Source organism: Fukomys damarensis, unplaced genomic scaffold (assembly GCF_012274545.1).
Source record: "Fukomys damarensis isolate Sample0158 unplaced genomic scaffold, DMR_v1.0_HiC HiC_scaffold_14, whole genome shotgun sequence".
Classification (NCBI taxonomy): Eukaryota; Metazoa; Chordata; class Mammalia; order Rodentia; family Bathyergidae; genus Fukomys; species Fukomys damarensis.
The window spans coordinates 26,971,953-26,988,225 of NW_022900926.1; the positions used below are offsets into that span (position 1 = coordinate 26,971,953).

Here is a 16,273-nt window from a genome sequence, read left to right on the forward strand (position 1 = left end):
AAAAAAAAAAAAAAAAAAAAAAAAAAAAAAAGAAATAGAAAAACTCCAAAAGGATGTACTTATACACACAGACAGCAAATATTAATTTCATAACTGTTCAAATTAATTATTTCTTTAATTCCCAATTGGTAAATAGTGAATGGGGCAGAGGAGCAAAGATTCTCTTTTCCTTCTTCCTACGCTGGATAAACAAGAACAGAAAACAGCCAGTTATATGTGACCCTCTAATCTTCACTCACACATGCTTGCCTTCTCACTTATGTCATAACTGCCCAATCTGAAATAGTACATCACAGATGACAGATGCAACCAGAGAGTTCAGGACAGCTGATATCGAGATATCCAGCAACCGGCCCTCGTGCAAAAGGAATTCCGAGTGGTTTTCGTCCACTCTGGCCATGGCCAGCAAAGCCTTGGCAGCCCTGCACATCATGTCTACACTAGGTGGTTCCAGAGGTGGGGGCTGCATGTGCATGAGGTTATGCTGGCTCTGCTGGTATTGCGCCATTGTGACCCCATCCTCTAGGAAGCTTATCAAGTTTCCAATGCTTCCCTTCTGCACAGCTATTGCCCTGGCTGCTAATGCATCCCCCTGGGCAAGGTTCGATAAAAGCGCCATGGACATTTCTCGACAGACTGGGTTTTTGCGATCCCCAACGTACCTAACTAACGTAGCATAGAATTTCTCCTGACGACTAAACGGAGGTGTGGCCAAGATCAGGTCCACATTATTGTCCTGGATACTGAGTTTACAGAGGGTCTCCAGCACGAGTCTCTGAGGTGACAGGACTGAGTTGGGTCCCACGGTGGGAAACGGGTCTTGCGCCTCCGCAGATGGGCACACCATCCAGTGCAGCAAGCCATCCAGAATTGGCAAGCAGATGCTTTCTGTGTAGGCAGACAAGTCTAGCTGCCCGGAGATGTTGGCCAACGTGACCAGTGTGTTATCCCGCAAGACCTCGAGGCAGTCCCACCACCATTCATCTTTGCTGCAGGCCACCCCCTTGTCCTCATCTTCCTCTTTCTCATAGGTCTGCGGTGCTCGTTTCCTCTCTGGATGCTCATGGTGAAGAAGGATCAGCTTCCCCAGGATCAGCACCAAGCCTGGATGTTTGGACATCTCAGCATCATTGCCAGGCACAAAAGATAAGCTCCGCACGATGTTGGACACACAGATGCAGCGCTTAGCCAGTGAGTCCTGCCAGTGTGCAATGGTGCACAGGGGCGTCTCATCTCGGCTCCGAGGCTCGTCCTCTAGCAGCTTAATGTTCCGGTGACTTCTGGCTTGCTGGATACCAAAGGGGAACTTGCTGCTTTCTGTCTGGGGCCCAGGGTTTGCATCTTCAGGCAAGGCCCCTGGCCGAGCAGACAGGACATCGTCAATGGTGGCTATGATGCTTTTCTCTGGCTGCTCTTCAGAATCACCTTTGCCTCCTGATTCTTTCTTTCTACCCGTGGAGCTTGAAGGGGGCGCTGGACGCCTGCGAGGGGGGATTTCCATCTTGCTCTCAAAGTGCGTCTGGATGTGCTCAGTGGTGTCACCACCCCCAAGCTGCCAGTGTAGAAGCCCGCTATTGAATTCTTGCACTCGGCCCAGCTTGTCCGACCGGTCGATGACAAATAGGTTGTTCTTTTTGACAATCTTTATTGGTAATTTGTCAAACTTACTGGCCTGCTTGGGCTTCTCCTTGAGGTCTGCAGTGGCATCCACAGTGGTGAGGACAGCACTGCCCTTGGAATCAGCTTCTGTCTTCTCACTGTCATCCTCCTCCTCGTCCTCCTCTTCCTCCTCAAGACACTCAGGGTCTTCTTCCTTCCCAGAATCGTCGGCCAAGGACTGGCTATCTTCCTTCTTCACTGCATTGTGATCAAGTGCTTTTTGGCTGGGGTCTCCCACTTCATACTCCATAAGAATTCCAAAAATGTCAATCAGGCATTTTCTATAGTACTCTACTAAAAGTTCAAGAAATCCAGATAACTAGAGAAAATAGGAGGAGGAGAACAAGAAAGAACAGGTACAAGGTCATGACATCAGCTATGACTACGAGGGCTAAAAATTTGGAAAACTATCAGGACATTTTTTAATTACTTTCATATTCATTTTCATTCCTTTCTAACCAAATCATGAGAGGCAAACTATGTATGTGAGAGAACTAAACTCCAGAACTTACGCCATCAACTAAACAACATGGAGCATGCTCAATCTCTTACTTTGCCAATATGAAAACCAACTTCTCCTTTCCACATTTCTAATACTATCAATGAGGTAGTGATTTGCTGTTCTCCCATTTCTTTCCTGATTTAGCTATAATACACTCATTATTAGAAAGAGCAAGAATGTCCATTTTATAGTCACCCAAAGTGACTCTGTTCTCTTCTAATACAGTATTTATCTGAGACTTGTTTTTGGCATTTTTACATGTTTTATTCTTAGGATTTTATGGTTATTTTTGTCTCAGGTGCCACAGGTTACTCTAATTTACATTCTCTCTATATCTTTTGGAGAAGATATTTTCAGCACTGTAGTAGCTCATAAACATTGAAAATTAGAAACAAATCAATTTAGTTCCTGATAAGTGAATTAGCATATTTCATAAAATGCAATTTTCCATTTCAGTTATTCACAGCTCTAGCTGAAACACAAAAGGTATGAGGAGAAAGTCACTGCCTATGAGATTGAGCTGTTTCCTCTGAGCAAATATTTGTGTCAAGGGAAAAACAGGAAACTCTATGGCTTTGTGGCCTAGTGCACCACCTCCTGCCACATTTAGGGAATCTAGAAAATAAGCAGGTAATGAAAAGAATACCTTTATGCTAATGTTATGGAAATCAGTCATGCTGCCATTATTTACTGCTAGTTTCTTGAAGGACTTTGCAGTGATTGTTGAGAAGTTAGAGGACCTGAGCACCAAACTTTTTCCAAGTGTTTTTGTTTAGGCCCTAAACATATAGCTTTCTATGTGTAAGATTTTCCCTCTCCATTTAATTTCACTTTTTTCCAGGGGAAATGGGAAAATTAATAAAGCAACTCTTGATATGAAAATAGGTGACCAGCAACAGTCCATCTATTATAAAAATGAAAGTTAATTACCCTAGTGAAGGCCAGCTAAAATTTAAAAATGTTTACTTTGCCGCCTGCCTCGCAAGCACAAGGACCCGAGTTCGATCCCCAGTACAAAAAAAAAAAAAAAAAAGTTTACTTTGTGTTATATCATGCATGATATTTATAACCTTACTCACTTGCTTTCTATCAATTGAAAATTGCTTTACTGGGCTACTCTGAGGACTTAAATGAGAGAAGAAAAGAAATGAAAGATTCTGGACTTATTTCAAATTTCAAATGAAACAAGGAAATTAGATGTGCTAGCTTTTTAAAAATAGAAAGCAGAGTTGTGTGTGGGGAGAACAGCTTTTTCATATTTTTATCTCTAAATATTTCTTTATCTTGTCTGTTTTTGAGACAGGGTCTTGCTGAAGTACAGGCTGTCCTTGAACTCACTGTGAAGCCTAGCTTAGCCTCAAACTCATGATGATCCTCCTACTTCAGTCTCCGAAGTACCAGAAAGAGCCTAGAGTCCAGCTCACTCTCAGTGGTAATCTCATTTCTCCCTATTTCAGCCCTTATGCTAGAAGCTACTTTAACCTCAACTCTGAATGAAGGGGGATGGTAAACTCATTATGAGACTGCTTCAAATAGCTAAGAGAGGCAGACAGGCCCCTTCTCCATTGCTGGTGGGAGTGCAGACCGGTGCAACCACTGTAGAAATCAACATGGAGATATTTCAAACAACTAGGATTAGAAGTCCCATTTGACCCAGCTATTCCTCTGCTGTGTATCTTCCCAAAAGAATTAAAAGAAACATACCAGTGATATATGCTCACCCCTGGTTATAGTGGCATAGTTTGTAATAGCTAAAATTTGGAAACAGCCCAATTGCCCACCAACTGGAGACTGGATAAAGATGTGCATGTGAGTCTTTTAATAAAATGGAGTACTATACAGCTATAAAGAATGAGAAACTAGAGATATTTATAGCTAAGTGGATGCACATTAAGGCCATATTCTTAAGTAAAATCAGTAAGTCACACGTGTAAATACTGAATAGTTTCTCTGGTGTGAAAAACTAAAAGTGTAAATAAGAATCAAAATGTATAATTGATATTGTGTAAATGAAGAAAATGTCTAAAAGAGTAGAGGAAGTGGGAGGGGTAGGGGAAAGGTAAAAAGGGAAAAAATATGTGAAAAAGAAAAACATGGAAACAATGTCTTTGTAAACAGGGAAGGGTGGAGCGGGTGAAGGGAGGGCTGGGGAATCGGGAAAAATAAGAATCAAGATAAGTCATGTAAAGGTGCAAGATCCCAATGATGAATGTAACCGTATTATATACCTAAATTGTATATACTTAATATAGATGAGACACGGGGATGGGGGGAGAGGAAGAGGGAGAAAGAGAGGGGCAGACATGGAACAGACCTACAAACAGATCTGGCCATGAGTCCATAGCTCTTTCAGCTGGATGTTGAGGATCTGTGTGTGTGTAGGGAGGGAGTCATTAAATGCCTCTCTACTTCTATATACATTATACATTTTTCTATGTTATACCACTTCTTATTAATTAAAAGAAAGATGCAATGTATTATCTGCAACTGCTTCCAATACATATAAAATCATAACTCTATTACATTTAGATTAATTCACATTTATTTTATATGACAATTTAACTTTGTTATTATCTGTTATACATATGTACATGGTTATTCTTTCCTTACAAAAAACAAAGGTGTGTGTATATATACTATTGACTGAAATGAGTAGGCTAAATTTTCAAACAGCTATATTATGATTAGTGTTGGTTTATAACAGCTACTATGACAAAAAATGTTAGCTAGTCACTGCCAATTAACTTAGGCATTAGTTCAAGGTTACACACTACTTAATTTTCTAATATTCTAATTGGATCAGTCATCAGATTGGCACAGGCTCACCTGAGAGAGATTGAAAGTAGCAACAGTGCTGTCATCATAGAGAAGAATGTTGATAGTGTCCAAAGCCCAAGTACTTTCAGCCAGAAGACCTGATTTAAGGGACATCATCACACGCCATGCCTCAGGAGTAACTAAAAATGACAACGAATAAGGATGGCCATAATATTAACTTTGTGCTTGAAAGAATAGAGAATAACAAAAGAACAAGGAAAAAGAAGTAGAGAGATAGTCACACATGATCTTCTGATTTTACATGGAGGTGATAAGTTGTACTAAGCAGCTTTTGTTGTTTAAGATCTTTTTGCTTTGCTAGTTAAACATAAGCCAAAGTGCTTCTAGATGCAACAGGTAAGGTTAAGTGCAAGCAATCCTTCTCATTTTAGGGGCATTTCTGTTCTTGCTTTTAATAATTGTGCTAGCCTAAGAAAGGTCTCTACCGCCTCTGCCTTCTTCAGTCATAAGTTTCTTCTCAAGGTGATGTTTTTGGAAGGCTGATAAGTATGTAGCATATAAAAACAAATCCTTACATCCTCAGGTAAAGTCTTGATTTTTACATGAGGGTTTCTCCTACTTCTGTGCTCCTATCCTTAGAACATGCTGTTAATAAGGAAATGCCAGCACTTTGATGGTTAGATTTTGTTTTTTGGTACTGGGGATTGAACTCAGGACCGTGTGCTTGCGAGGCAGGTGCAGAACGACTGAGCTAAATTCCTGGCCCCAGTGGGTAAATTTTTCAAGAGCATGGTCTGAAACAATGACTGAAAAATAGGCTTTTTTTTCTTCTTGTTTTCTGTATTCCTGTCATCGAAGACCAATTGGATAAAAAGTTATAAGACTTGCACATAATGAAGCTAGAGAACAGACTCCTCACATATCTGAGTTTTCAGCAATAGCTGCTCAGGAGCATGAGCACCAGATGGTATGGAGGACCTGCTTCACCCAGACTCTCCTGGCCACCACTAGGTGAACAGAACACTCCCTGGGTGCTCACAGTGATCTGTCAGGGAGGAAGCCTTCTATATTTCAACTGAATCCGTTTTTCAAGTTTTCTAAGATAGGCACATACCAATTTTCTAATGAAAAAATGTTAAAGTTTCTTTTAAAAATAAGGAACATAAATTTCTCTAGGTTGAAGACAATCACTTGTATAATACTCACTAAGACATTTTAAAAACCTTTATAATATACACATAAACACAAATGTACACTATATTCATTTTGTATAAAACTGGTGCTCAGTGTCTGTATCTCATTCTCTCCCCCTGCAACCCTAAGATACCAAAATGCCCAATATTTTCTCTCTATATATACATATTGAATGTCCAACAAATAAAAATATCTTTTGTCTCACTAATTTAGTACCTTTAATTTTCTAATCACTACAAGTGATTTCATGTCAAGTAATTCTGGTCTTCTATTTTTGGTGGTACTGGGGATTGAAACTAGGGCTTTTGCGTGCAATTACATCCCCAACCCTTTTGTTAAACTGCCCAAATTGGGCTCCTCCTGGGGAGAATTGTCCCTCCTGTGCATTACCCCACTGATGGAGTCATATTCTGATGGTTTTACTGGGAGGTGAAGAGAATGCAGGAGAGAATACATAACTGAAGGAGTGGGTCATGGATGTGTGACCTTGATTATATTTGGCACTTTGCCTCTTATTTTCTGCTTCCAGCTGCCTTAAGGTAAGCAGGTTCTTTGACCATGTCCTGCCACTGTGCTGCTCTGCCTCACCTATGGCCCACAGCAATGGAACCAACCAAACATAGGCTGAAACCTCTGAAACCGTGAGCCAAAATAAAGCTCCTCCCTTTAAGGCGATTTTCTCAGGTATTTTGTCACAGCAACAGAAAGTTGACTAACACACATATTTATTTATTTATATCTCATAGCCATGTTTCACTTTCATTTTCCATGAAAATTCATTGCATGTTGTTACCAAGTCAGAGTGGCTTGCCTTCAAATTTTCCCAGGTCATCCTTAGCTTCACAATGTATTTTTTTAGCACATATTCAGAGTAAGAGATAAGTGGCTTGGTCAAGGTCAGATCTTTAAAGCCAAACATAGTACATAATCACTGAGGATTCCTTGATCACTCATCTGGCGCTCTAATCTCTCATATAAGTAATTTTCACACCTAGCATGACCATTTTAATTCTCTGGCACTGTTTTTTAAATTTTGATTAAGAAACCAGTGGTTTCCAACTATTGCTCCTATATATAAAAAAAATCCTGATAATTTGCAATCATATTAGAATATCACCCTATTAAAAATACTAAAAGGAACTACATTAAAACTCAAATTAAAACACTAGATTGCAACTGAAATTAATCCCTAGAACAAACTTTAGAATTCTTACCAATATCTTTTGAGGTAATCTTTCGCCTTTGTTTCAGGACTGGCTGCGATGCTTCCACTGAGCCAGGAGGAAAGGTAATTTCCCTTCTGATGGGAGGTGGCTGAGGGGGTGGTCCAGTGACCTGGGATGTGGGGACAGTAGGCATGACCTTCTGCATCTTCATGGTGGGCAGAAAGGGAGACTTGCTTGGAGACATGCGGTTCTCCAGGGAGCGCTGGAAGGAAGCTGGGCTGGGTGCCCTGGAGATGTGGTTTGGCAGTGATGGCGGCGTCTGGTAGGAGGACTGAGGTGGGCGTGTGATGGGCTGCATGGAGGCCGAAGATGACATGTAAGGCTGGCGTTGGCTGACATGAGAAGGCCATTGGCTCTCGTGATTTATCCTCTGATCAGGTACCATCATATCATCTGTGCGGCTCATGCCTGGATAAGGGGGTGCCTGTGCAGGGCCACCTGGACCCTGCCTGTTCTGGTAGGGATAAGGCATATCATTGCGTGCTGCCCACATATTCTGCTGAGGCCCTTCACTGGAAGATGACTGCATTGGGCCTCCCATCATCTGAGGTGGGATTCCATGGGGCTGCATCTGGCCTGGTCCCTGCATCCTCTCCCTGTTGTAGGAATATGGGTACTGTCCCTGCATGGGCCTCCGGTCTGGGCCAGAGTAAGAGGTTCCATACTGGTTATACATCTCTTGTTGCTGGTTGCCATACTGCATGTTGTACATGTCTCCTTCATGGCGCTTGGCTGGAGGCCCATACATGCCATCCATATGGCGTTTATAATTCTGAAATTCACATAAAGACAAATCAAATGGATGTGCTCTTACAAGTATAATCAAACACACTCAAAAATAGTCATTACCTGGTGGAATGTTCACTTCAAAACAAGTATGGGAAGCTCCTTTACAACCAGAAGAACTAACCATTTAAGGATGTATCTCAGTATTATATAATGCCCTGCCACATGCTCTGAAGAGGACTCCTGAGTGTTACTGCTATATGTTTGAATCTTTTTTTGGGAAAAAAAATCATCCTCTCCTATGGCTGCAACACTGGGACAGTGCAATGCTGATTACTGCTGCACAGGCAGATACTATGCAGGGGCTTGGAACTAAACTAAGACGACCCCAGGCCAGAAGGATCAGCCTCACAGGAGTACAATGAGGGCTCCAGGGCCAGTCTGAGTGGCTCCTAGGTTAAAAGGGTATCTTAGGTCTCACTTTATAGAAAAGCCTCCCAGCAGGATTCAGCTCCTCAGGTTGGGCCATGTCACCTGATATTCATCCTTCGGCTCCTGTTCTGATGTCCAGCTTGTTTAGCCAGACTGTTCAAGAAAGCCCTGCTGTTCCTGCCATAGCAGCCCTTGGCATTCAGCTCTCCTTTAAGGGACTCTCTGGGTACCAGGGTTAGTCAGGGTGGGTGGGATTCTCCTGATGGGAGGCAGTAAGATGCCCATACCAAATCCAAGGATGCTCAAGTCCCTACGGAAAATGGTGCAGACTTTACATGCAACACTCACATCCTCCCACATGACTTTAATTCATTTCTAGATTACTTCTAAACATAATGCAGTATGGATGAATACTATGTAAGCAGTTCGTATCTATATGATTTAGGGAATAATGACAAGGCAAAAGTACATCCATATTCTGTACAGATGCAGTATGTTTAAAAAACATTTTCAAATACATTTGATCTGTGGTTGGTTGAACCCACAGATGTGAAACTTGTGGATACAGAAGGCTGACTGCATAACAGACACAACATCCTTAAAACACACTTCACTTTAACTTGGGCTAGACATTATTCACAAGAATGCATGTATTTAAGTTCCTACAAAATGTTATATATTTCAGAATAAAATATGTCAAGAGCTGTTTTTCAGGCTGGGGATTTAGCTCAGTGGTTCTGCTGCCTGCACTGAGTTCGACTTCTGGTACCAAAACAAAAAAACAAACTGTTTTTCATGGGCTGACTTCAAAATTCCATGAGTATTTTCTAGAACTAAAATAGCCTGAATGTTCAAAAAAATCTAATCATTTTTGTAGTAGTTTCTAAAATAATACCTTCTTCTGGGATAGCATAAATTTGAGTTTTAGCTTCTAGGAGAGAAACAAACAATGCAGAGACCCACACCCACTTGCCCACTCACCGGCTGCTGTGGATACAGGCCAGGCTGGTGCGCTCCATACGGTGGCTGTCCTGTGGGAGGACCCTGGCCTGGATACTGCTGCCCATAAGGTTCATGCCTAGAACAAGGCAATCAAAAAAAACCTTAATTTTCAGAGGACTCCAGGTAACCAGGAACATGAACAATCCATTTTTGGAAACTCTACCCGCAACGGCTTTGTCTTTTCTTCACCATATGTGGCTCCTGACAGGCGCTCCCTGAGTGGCAGCTGCAATGGAAGTCCTAGCGAAAGGGATGGGAACACCCTCTGGGAGTGGTGCCAAACTTCTGGGTTGGGCTGTTGGTTAAAGGGTGTCAGAGGAATACTGGTTGAACAGGCAGGCACCCTGTGAGCACTTGTCTGAGCCTTTGAGGCAGAAGCCCCACCTATCCACTGAAGTTTACTGTACCAAGTGCCACACAATGCTGTCAGGTGAGGCGCTGATGAAAGCAAGAAGCAAAAAGAATTTAGGACTCAAAAGCAGTACTAATTTTTTTTCCCTTGTACTGGGGAACAAACTCAGGACCTTGCACTTGCTAGGCAGGTGCAGTGCCACTAAGCTAAATCCCCAGCCAAAAGGAGTATTTCTAAGAGTACCAGAACATGGAAAATATTTCTGCTTTTCAAATTCTCATTATGATTATACAATGTTTAAGTTTTTGTTTTTGGTACCAGGGATCGAACTCAAGACCTTGCACTTGCAAGGTAGGAGCAGTGAGCTAAATCCCCTGCCCTAAAATGTTTAAGTTTTTAAAGGCATGCTTCAAAATGAATTCCAATGATGCAGAGCCAGCTAATAACTATATATGCATAAGTATTCACAAAATTCAAGGTTCTATGACTAAAAAGGATACAGAATAGAATAGGAGCAATGATTTAACTATGCTCCTATTAAATTTTAACATAGGAAGACTCACATACACACAAAAAGTTGGGCATGGTAGTGCATGCCTATAATATGAGCCTTTGGGAAGCTGAGGCAGGAGTACTATGAATTTGAGGCCAGCATGGGGTACGTAGTGCATTCAAGGTCACCTTGAATGACATAGTAAGACTGTCTCAAAAAACAATAAAAAAGAAAAGAAATGAACAATACAACTATTTTTTTCCAACTACTACTATACTGAGAAAGTATAAATAGTATCCAAACTACCACATTTTGGGCTGGGGATGTAGTTCAGTGGTAGAGCACCTGCCTAGTATTTGTGAAGCACAGGGTTGGATTTCTGGCACTGTGCGTGTGCACGTGTGTGTGCGCACACACACACACACACACACACACACACACAGAAGCATGATTTCAAGGACAACAGATTGGGAATTGTGAAAAATAAATTGGTTAACTTAGTAATACTGAATCTTTTAAGATAGAATAATTGGATTAAATATATTCATAATCTGACCAAGTAATAAGAAAAAAAAAAAGAAGTTTTAGAAAATTATATGTAAGTCAGACACAGGGAAATTTTTGCTAACTACCATCATTACTCAGAAGGAAGTTTGTAGTTTGGAGGAAAGAAAAAAATACAGTATAATTGACATGAGTAAATTTTAAGCTGAAGTAGTATTTCTCAGAAGACAAAACTTAATGAGGTAAATCTCTTTCTAATGTGGTAGAAGCAAAATAGATTTTAAACCTGGGCCATGCAGTGCTTCAGGAAGAATTCTAGAAGGAACAGACAAGTAGATTTAATTGAGATCCTTTAAGAATACATGTCCCAATACAGCTATTTTCCTATCTCATTAGCAAACAGCAACAAAAATACAGTAGTATTTCCTGGATCCTCAGAACCAAATGGAACCACCCAGATCCTGGAGATAGAAACCCAAAAGCCAGATTTGTCCCTATCTGCATGTCAATGTGGCCATAGTGAGGAAAAGGGCATTCTCCTATGCCTGCATTTTCTTCCTTTAAAAAATCACAAATGTTATATTCAAATCTTGCTTTGAGCATTTCCCTTACTAAGGAGGCAGAGAATATACAACATAGATAGGAAGGGCTTCTGTGACAGTGAGTATTAAACCAGGGGCATAGGTGAGGGGTCTCTTCACAAACGAAGTCTAACCCATGCCACCAGTGCAAGACTTGGCTTCTGATGAATTTTCCTCAATATCTCAAAGGTCCTCCTGTTTCCTATCTAACTAGAAACAGTCTGGTTAGTCCTGTGGCTGCTCTGTCACCTACAAGTCAAGATTGATTCCTTTGGAGAGGTTTTTGCAACCGCATGGTGGGCCTTCTCAAAGATGCTTATCAAGAGTGTACTGTTCTCTAACAGGAAGAATGGTAATATCTGAAAACACAGCCCCTGAAGTCCTTTCTAGAAAGATGAGAGTGGAGTGTGACTACCATCACAGACATTGCTATAGGATGCAGGGAATCTGGTAGCTCCCACAGGAGTCACATCTGGCTGTAGCTTAGCCACCTCATTGTGCTGACAGTGGCTGCCTCACAGAAGTTAGTGGGTACTGGTTGCAGTAGTGTGGGGTGCTGTGGGGCAGACCTGGTTCTTGATCAGGCCAGTCCTGAGTACCTAATTTATGTTTCAGAGCACTAGCATATAAAAACACACGCCACTGGGTGTGGTGATGCAATCCCAGTACTCTAGGAGGCTGAGGCATTCACTGAAGGAAGCAACCTAACTCATCAGATCAGTAGCAACTCTGGAAGGAAAGGCTATCTACCATGTTGCCACTGGTGGTTCAGCTGATAGGGCTCAGAGATGTGTGTGTGTGTGTGTGTGAGGAAAGCACACTTTATAGCGAATCATCTTACCTTTCTCTCAAAAAATACTCACCTTCGGTCATAACTGGCCCCATAAGGAAACTGCTGCCGCTGTCCCATGCCCAGATTGGACATTGCTCCTGAAGGACTTTGGTTATACATGTCCTGCATGCTGCTGTTGGGCATTTGTCCTTGTGTCATAAAGGGCTCACTACTTCCAGGCACTGCAGTATTTCAAAAAATGGGGCACAAAATTAATTATTTTCCAAAGGTCAAAGGTCATTCCTCCAACGAGAAAGTGTAAGTCCTGGAGTCAGATAAGTCTTATAGGAGCAGAATCCTAAGGTAGCCCCAAAGACACTGCCTATAGCAGTGCCTATCTTGCATGAGCCCACACCTTGAGTATGGGGAGACCCTAAGAACATGATGGGCTCTTGGCCTCATGATTATGGACTGTTAATGTTGCAAGAGAGGTTTCACAGAAATAAAGTTACTAATCAGCTGACTGTGATTTAAGGAAAGGGAGTGTAATGTACCCAGAGAGCCCTTTCATTTGGGTTTACAGGTGAGAGATGGGGCTAGTTCCAGGGCTTTTTCTACTGTTTTTGAAGAAGCAGCAGCCCTTGCTGTGGAGAAGGCTACATTAGGAAGGGTGGGGAGAGGGTAGTCAATAAAAAATAGCTACCCTGGCCTATAAACAATTCACTAACAACTCGAATGAATCCAAAGAGACTTGGAGCCTCAGAGGAGCTCTTGGTCTTGGCCAAGACCGACCGACCCTTCCTTCCTTCCTTCCTTCCTTCCTTCCTTCCTTCCTTCCTTCCTTCCTTCCTTCCTTCCTTTCCTTTCTTCCTTCCTTCCTTCCTTAGCATGTGGGTTCTGAAGAGAGGTCTCAGCCATGCTGGGGGACTCCTGACCCAGATGCTGAGAGATTATATCTCTGCTGTCTCCAGCTGCTGAGTCTGTGGGCACCTGTTATGCAGCAGTATGGAAACTTATACAGGCCCAGATCTATTACCACTTAGATAAGTCACTAACTTCTAAGTTTACTTGTATATAGAATGAGGTCAGTCATAGCATCTCATGAAGCGATTGTGTCAAGACATGAGACTATATACACAAAGTTAGTTCCCTTTCCTTATAGGAAAAAACCCGAAAACCTTAAACAAATAAATACTCATGCATGGATATACTTCAAAATCAGGCTAAAAAATTATAAGAGCTAAATATACCTTAAGGTGGGATGAGATATGACTATTTTTAAAAGAGGAAAGACTGTTGATGTAGATCTATGTGCAAATTAGCATCAGCTCAGAGCCTGAAGGAAAGTGGGTCAGTTCCAGAAACTAGTCCGCAGGCAAAGTGAACATTTAAATATACAGCCAGTTGATACTACTACCTCTCTTCATTCTATGGCATGTGAGGTAAAAGATGATTAAAATACTGTGCCCCAATGAATTCTGTTAGGCCGGCAATGAGGCAAATGCTGAAGACTGACCCCGTAACAGAGCACGTCACTGGGCAGTGTGCTTCCATCCACTTTACCCTGTGATCCCATGGCAGCCTGTGGTAGAACCAGTTTTGAAATGCCTTTCTATTTTATAGATAATGAAAACAGATGAAAAATCAAGTGTCAAAACCAAAATTAAGCAGCTTAGTTCCCTAAACATAAAGAGTTCTTTAAAATCAATAGGAATAAAAAAGACAAATTAAAATGGGCAAACCCATTCACAGAAAAAGAAAACTAAATGGCCACTCAACACATGAAAAGGCTTGTGAGCTCATTAATAAAGAAATCCTTGTTAAAACAATTATGAGGGCTTTTTTTTCTTGGTCAACCTAAATGGCAGATATAAAATGATTGCTAATACTCCTTCTTAGTAAGAGAATGAAAACTTATGCACTCTTACTGAGAGAATTAAACTGGTACAACCTTTACAAGTACTCGACATGGGAGGCTGTCTTTCACAACCCCCAAAATTTATAGCCTGGGAAGCCCTTTCCCACAATGACTCTAGGCAGGTTCATGTGACTAACGCTGACCAAGAGAGCTCTGGCAAATGGGTAAAAGCCAAGCTGCAAAAGAGCCTGCAACTGGGGCACGTTCCCTTGGAGGCTTCCATGGGCAGCCAGGAAGCTATGTGGAAAGGCTCCGTGGGGGAGGTCCCTACCAAAACTGCCAGCAGAGTCCTCAGGAGAAGCATCTGCTAACATGGCAAGTCAAAGAGACACCCCAGCAGCCTCAGGGTCCTGGCCAACAGCACTCGGAGTGAAGAACCGTCACAAACAACTGAGTTAAGCGTTGCTGTTTAGAGCCACGAAATGTTGAGGTAGTTTGTTTTATCAGATTACTGAGATACCTAGTAAAAGGAAAAAAAAATTCCTATCATTTGACTGAACAATCCCATTTCTATTCTATTTCACAGGAATAGCTTCCAGTGTTACTTCAACAATCGCTGCATTTCTGTTTAGAATGACAAAATATTAGTACTAGAGTCTTTGGATGTAGGTATTCAATTAAAAAGGTACACATATTAAAAGATATGAAAATATATTAAATGATATATAAATATGTTCACTTATACACCATCCACCAGCAGTGCCTCAGTGAGGTAAAGAAATGAGCAGGGTGCTGCAGGTAGGTGAACAGGCAGAGCTGGCTGCTGACTGTCAGACTCACTATGCTACCACAGCACAGGGCAGGGACACCAACAACAGCCATCTCCTCAATGGCAGAAACAACAAAGAGCATGTTTTCCACTGATGGCCTAATCTTGGCCCTGCCAAGTTCACTAACAGCAAAAGGCAAGTTAACCAATGGAAGACTTTATCACAATAGGGATTTAAGTGTAAGAAAATCCATTTCTTATAGATTTTTGTGTTTATAGGTTTAATTTGGTAGTAAATACATTAATATTGTAAGGTAGCAAGTAAACTGAAATATACTAGAGATGATATTAGTCACCTTATCACTTACATGGTCGATGAAAACACATTATATATCCATGAGCATGCCTACTAAGGTATCCCCACAATCATTTCCCACCCCCAAATTCATTTTTTAAGAGAAATTACAGGCATCAGGACACAGAGAAATATAAGTTTAGTTGTCTACTACTGCATAAAGGCAGGACACTGAAATGGCTCACAACAGATTTTGAGGCCAGATTCCAAATCTTACAATTTTTTGTTATTGTAATAATTTCAGTCTAGAAATATATAGACACAAGAAGCACGAATAAAATTACCTAGCATCTAGAACTACTAAGAAAAATAGCTACCTCTAATGTTGGCAAAGCTTTTGACTGTCTTAGCTTATATGTTTATTGCATATTCTGTAAAATCTTTACTTAGAATAAGGAGCACTGAAAACTTGAAAGGAAAAAATTATAGATTATTTTGCTTTATGTAAATTATCTGATTTATATACAAAATAATTATAAATCTCAGTTGTTCAGTGGTATATGCCCAACAGTAAAATTTTTGAGATTCTTCATTTTCATTTCTCATAAGCCCGTATTTGTGAAAGCCAAGGCTTTGGGCATTATGCTTCTCTTCACTCAGGTAATATAACAAGAATTTATGTACTCCACAAATACCACAGAGGTACCATTATTTAAGGGATCCCAGAATAAATACTTGCATAAAATTACTATCCACAATTTTTTCTGTATTTTTCCCCCAATAATACTCACATCATGCCTCAATTTCACAAGACACATTTGTATCTGGAAGAACGCCAAAAAGTAAACAACCAGGTTTCCAAATGGACCTGATCTGCCTAGGGAGGAGCTAAGAGAGTAAGCAATGGCTCAGTCACAATCTCAGTGGAGATTCATACTTGGGGTTAGCAAGCATAAAGGAATAGCTTATCTTAGTAATATCACTAAGGAACTTTCCTACACTTTCTTCCTCAATGAAGTTATGAATGCCACAGTAACATACACTATTTCTATGTTCCATGGTCCAAAATTACAACTAATTCCAACCTCTACCCAGCTTCTAGACATGCAGGGCACTACCCAGTAACTTGA

General features: G+C 41.2%; 1 protein-coding gene across 3 annotated transcripts in view; it reads right to left on the reverse strand.

Annotated features, from left to right (window-relative positions):
- Positions 1-40: 40 nt before the first annotated feature.
- The window catches only part of Arid1b (AT-rich interaction domain 1B), a 350,262-nt gene continuing 334,029 nt past the window's right edge, over positions 41-16,273 (reverse strand). For 2 of the 3 annotated variants that reach the window (XM_033763302.1, XM_033763303.1), the window contains 5 exons: positions 12,313-12,463; positions 9,499-9,595; positions 7,348-8,131; positions 4,988-5,118; positions 41-1,978 (listed from right to left, as the gene is read on the reverse strand). In XM_033763302.1, coding sequence (XP_033619193.1) covers positions 263-1,978; positions 4,988-5,118; positions 7,348-8,131; positions 9,499-9,595; positions 12,313-12,463 — 2,879 coding nt within the window. In that variant the 3' untranslated portion in view covers positions 41-262. The remainder of the gene's footprint in view (positions 1,979-4,987; positions 5,119-7,347; positions 8,132-9,498; positions 9,596-12,312; positions 12,464-16,273) is intronic. The other variant, XM_033763301.1, reaches the window with a different exon arrangement.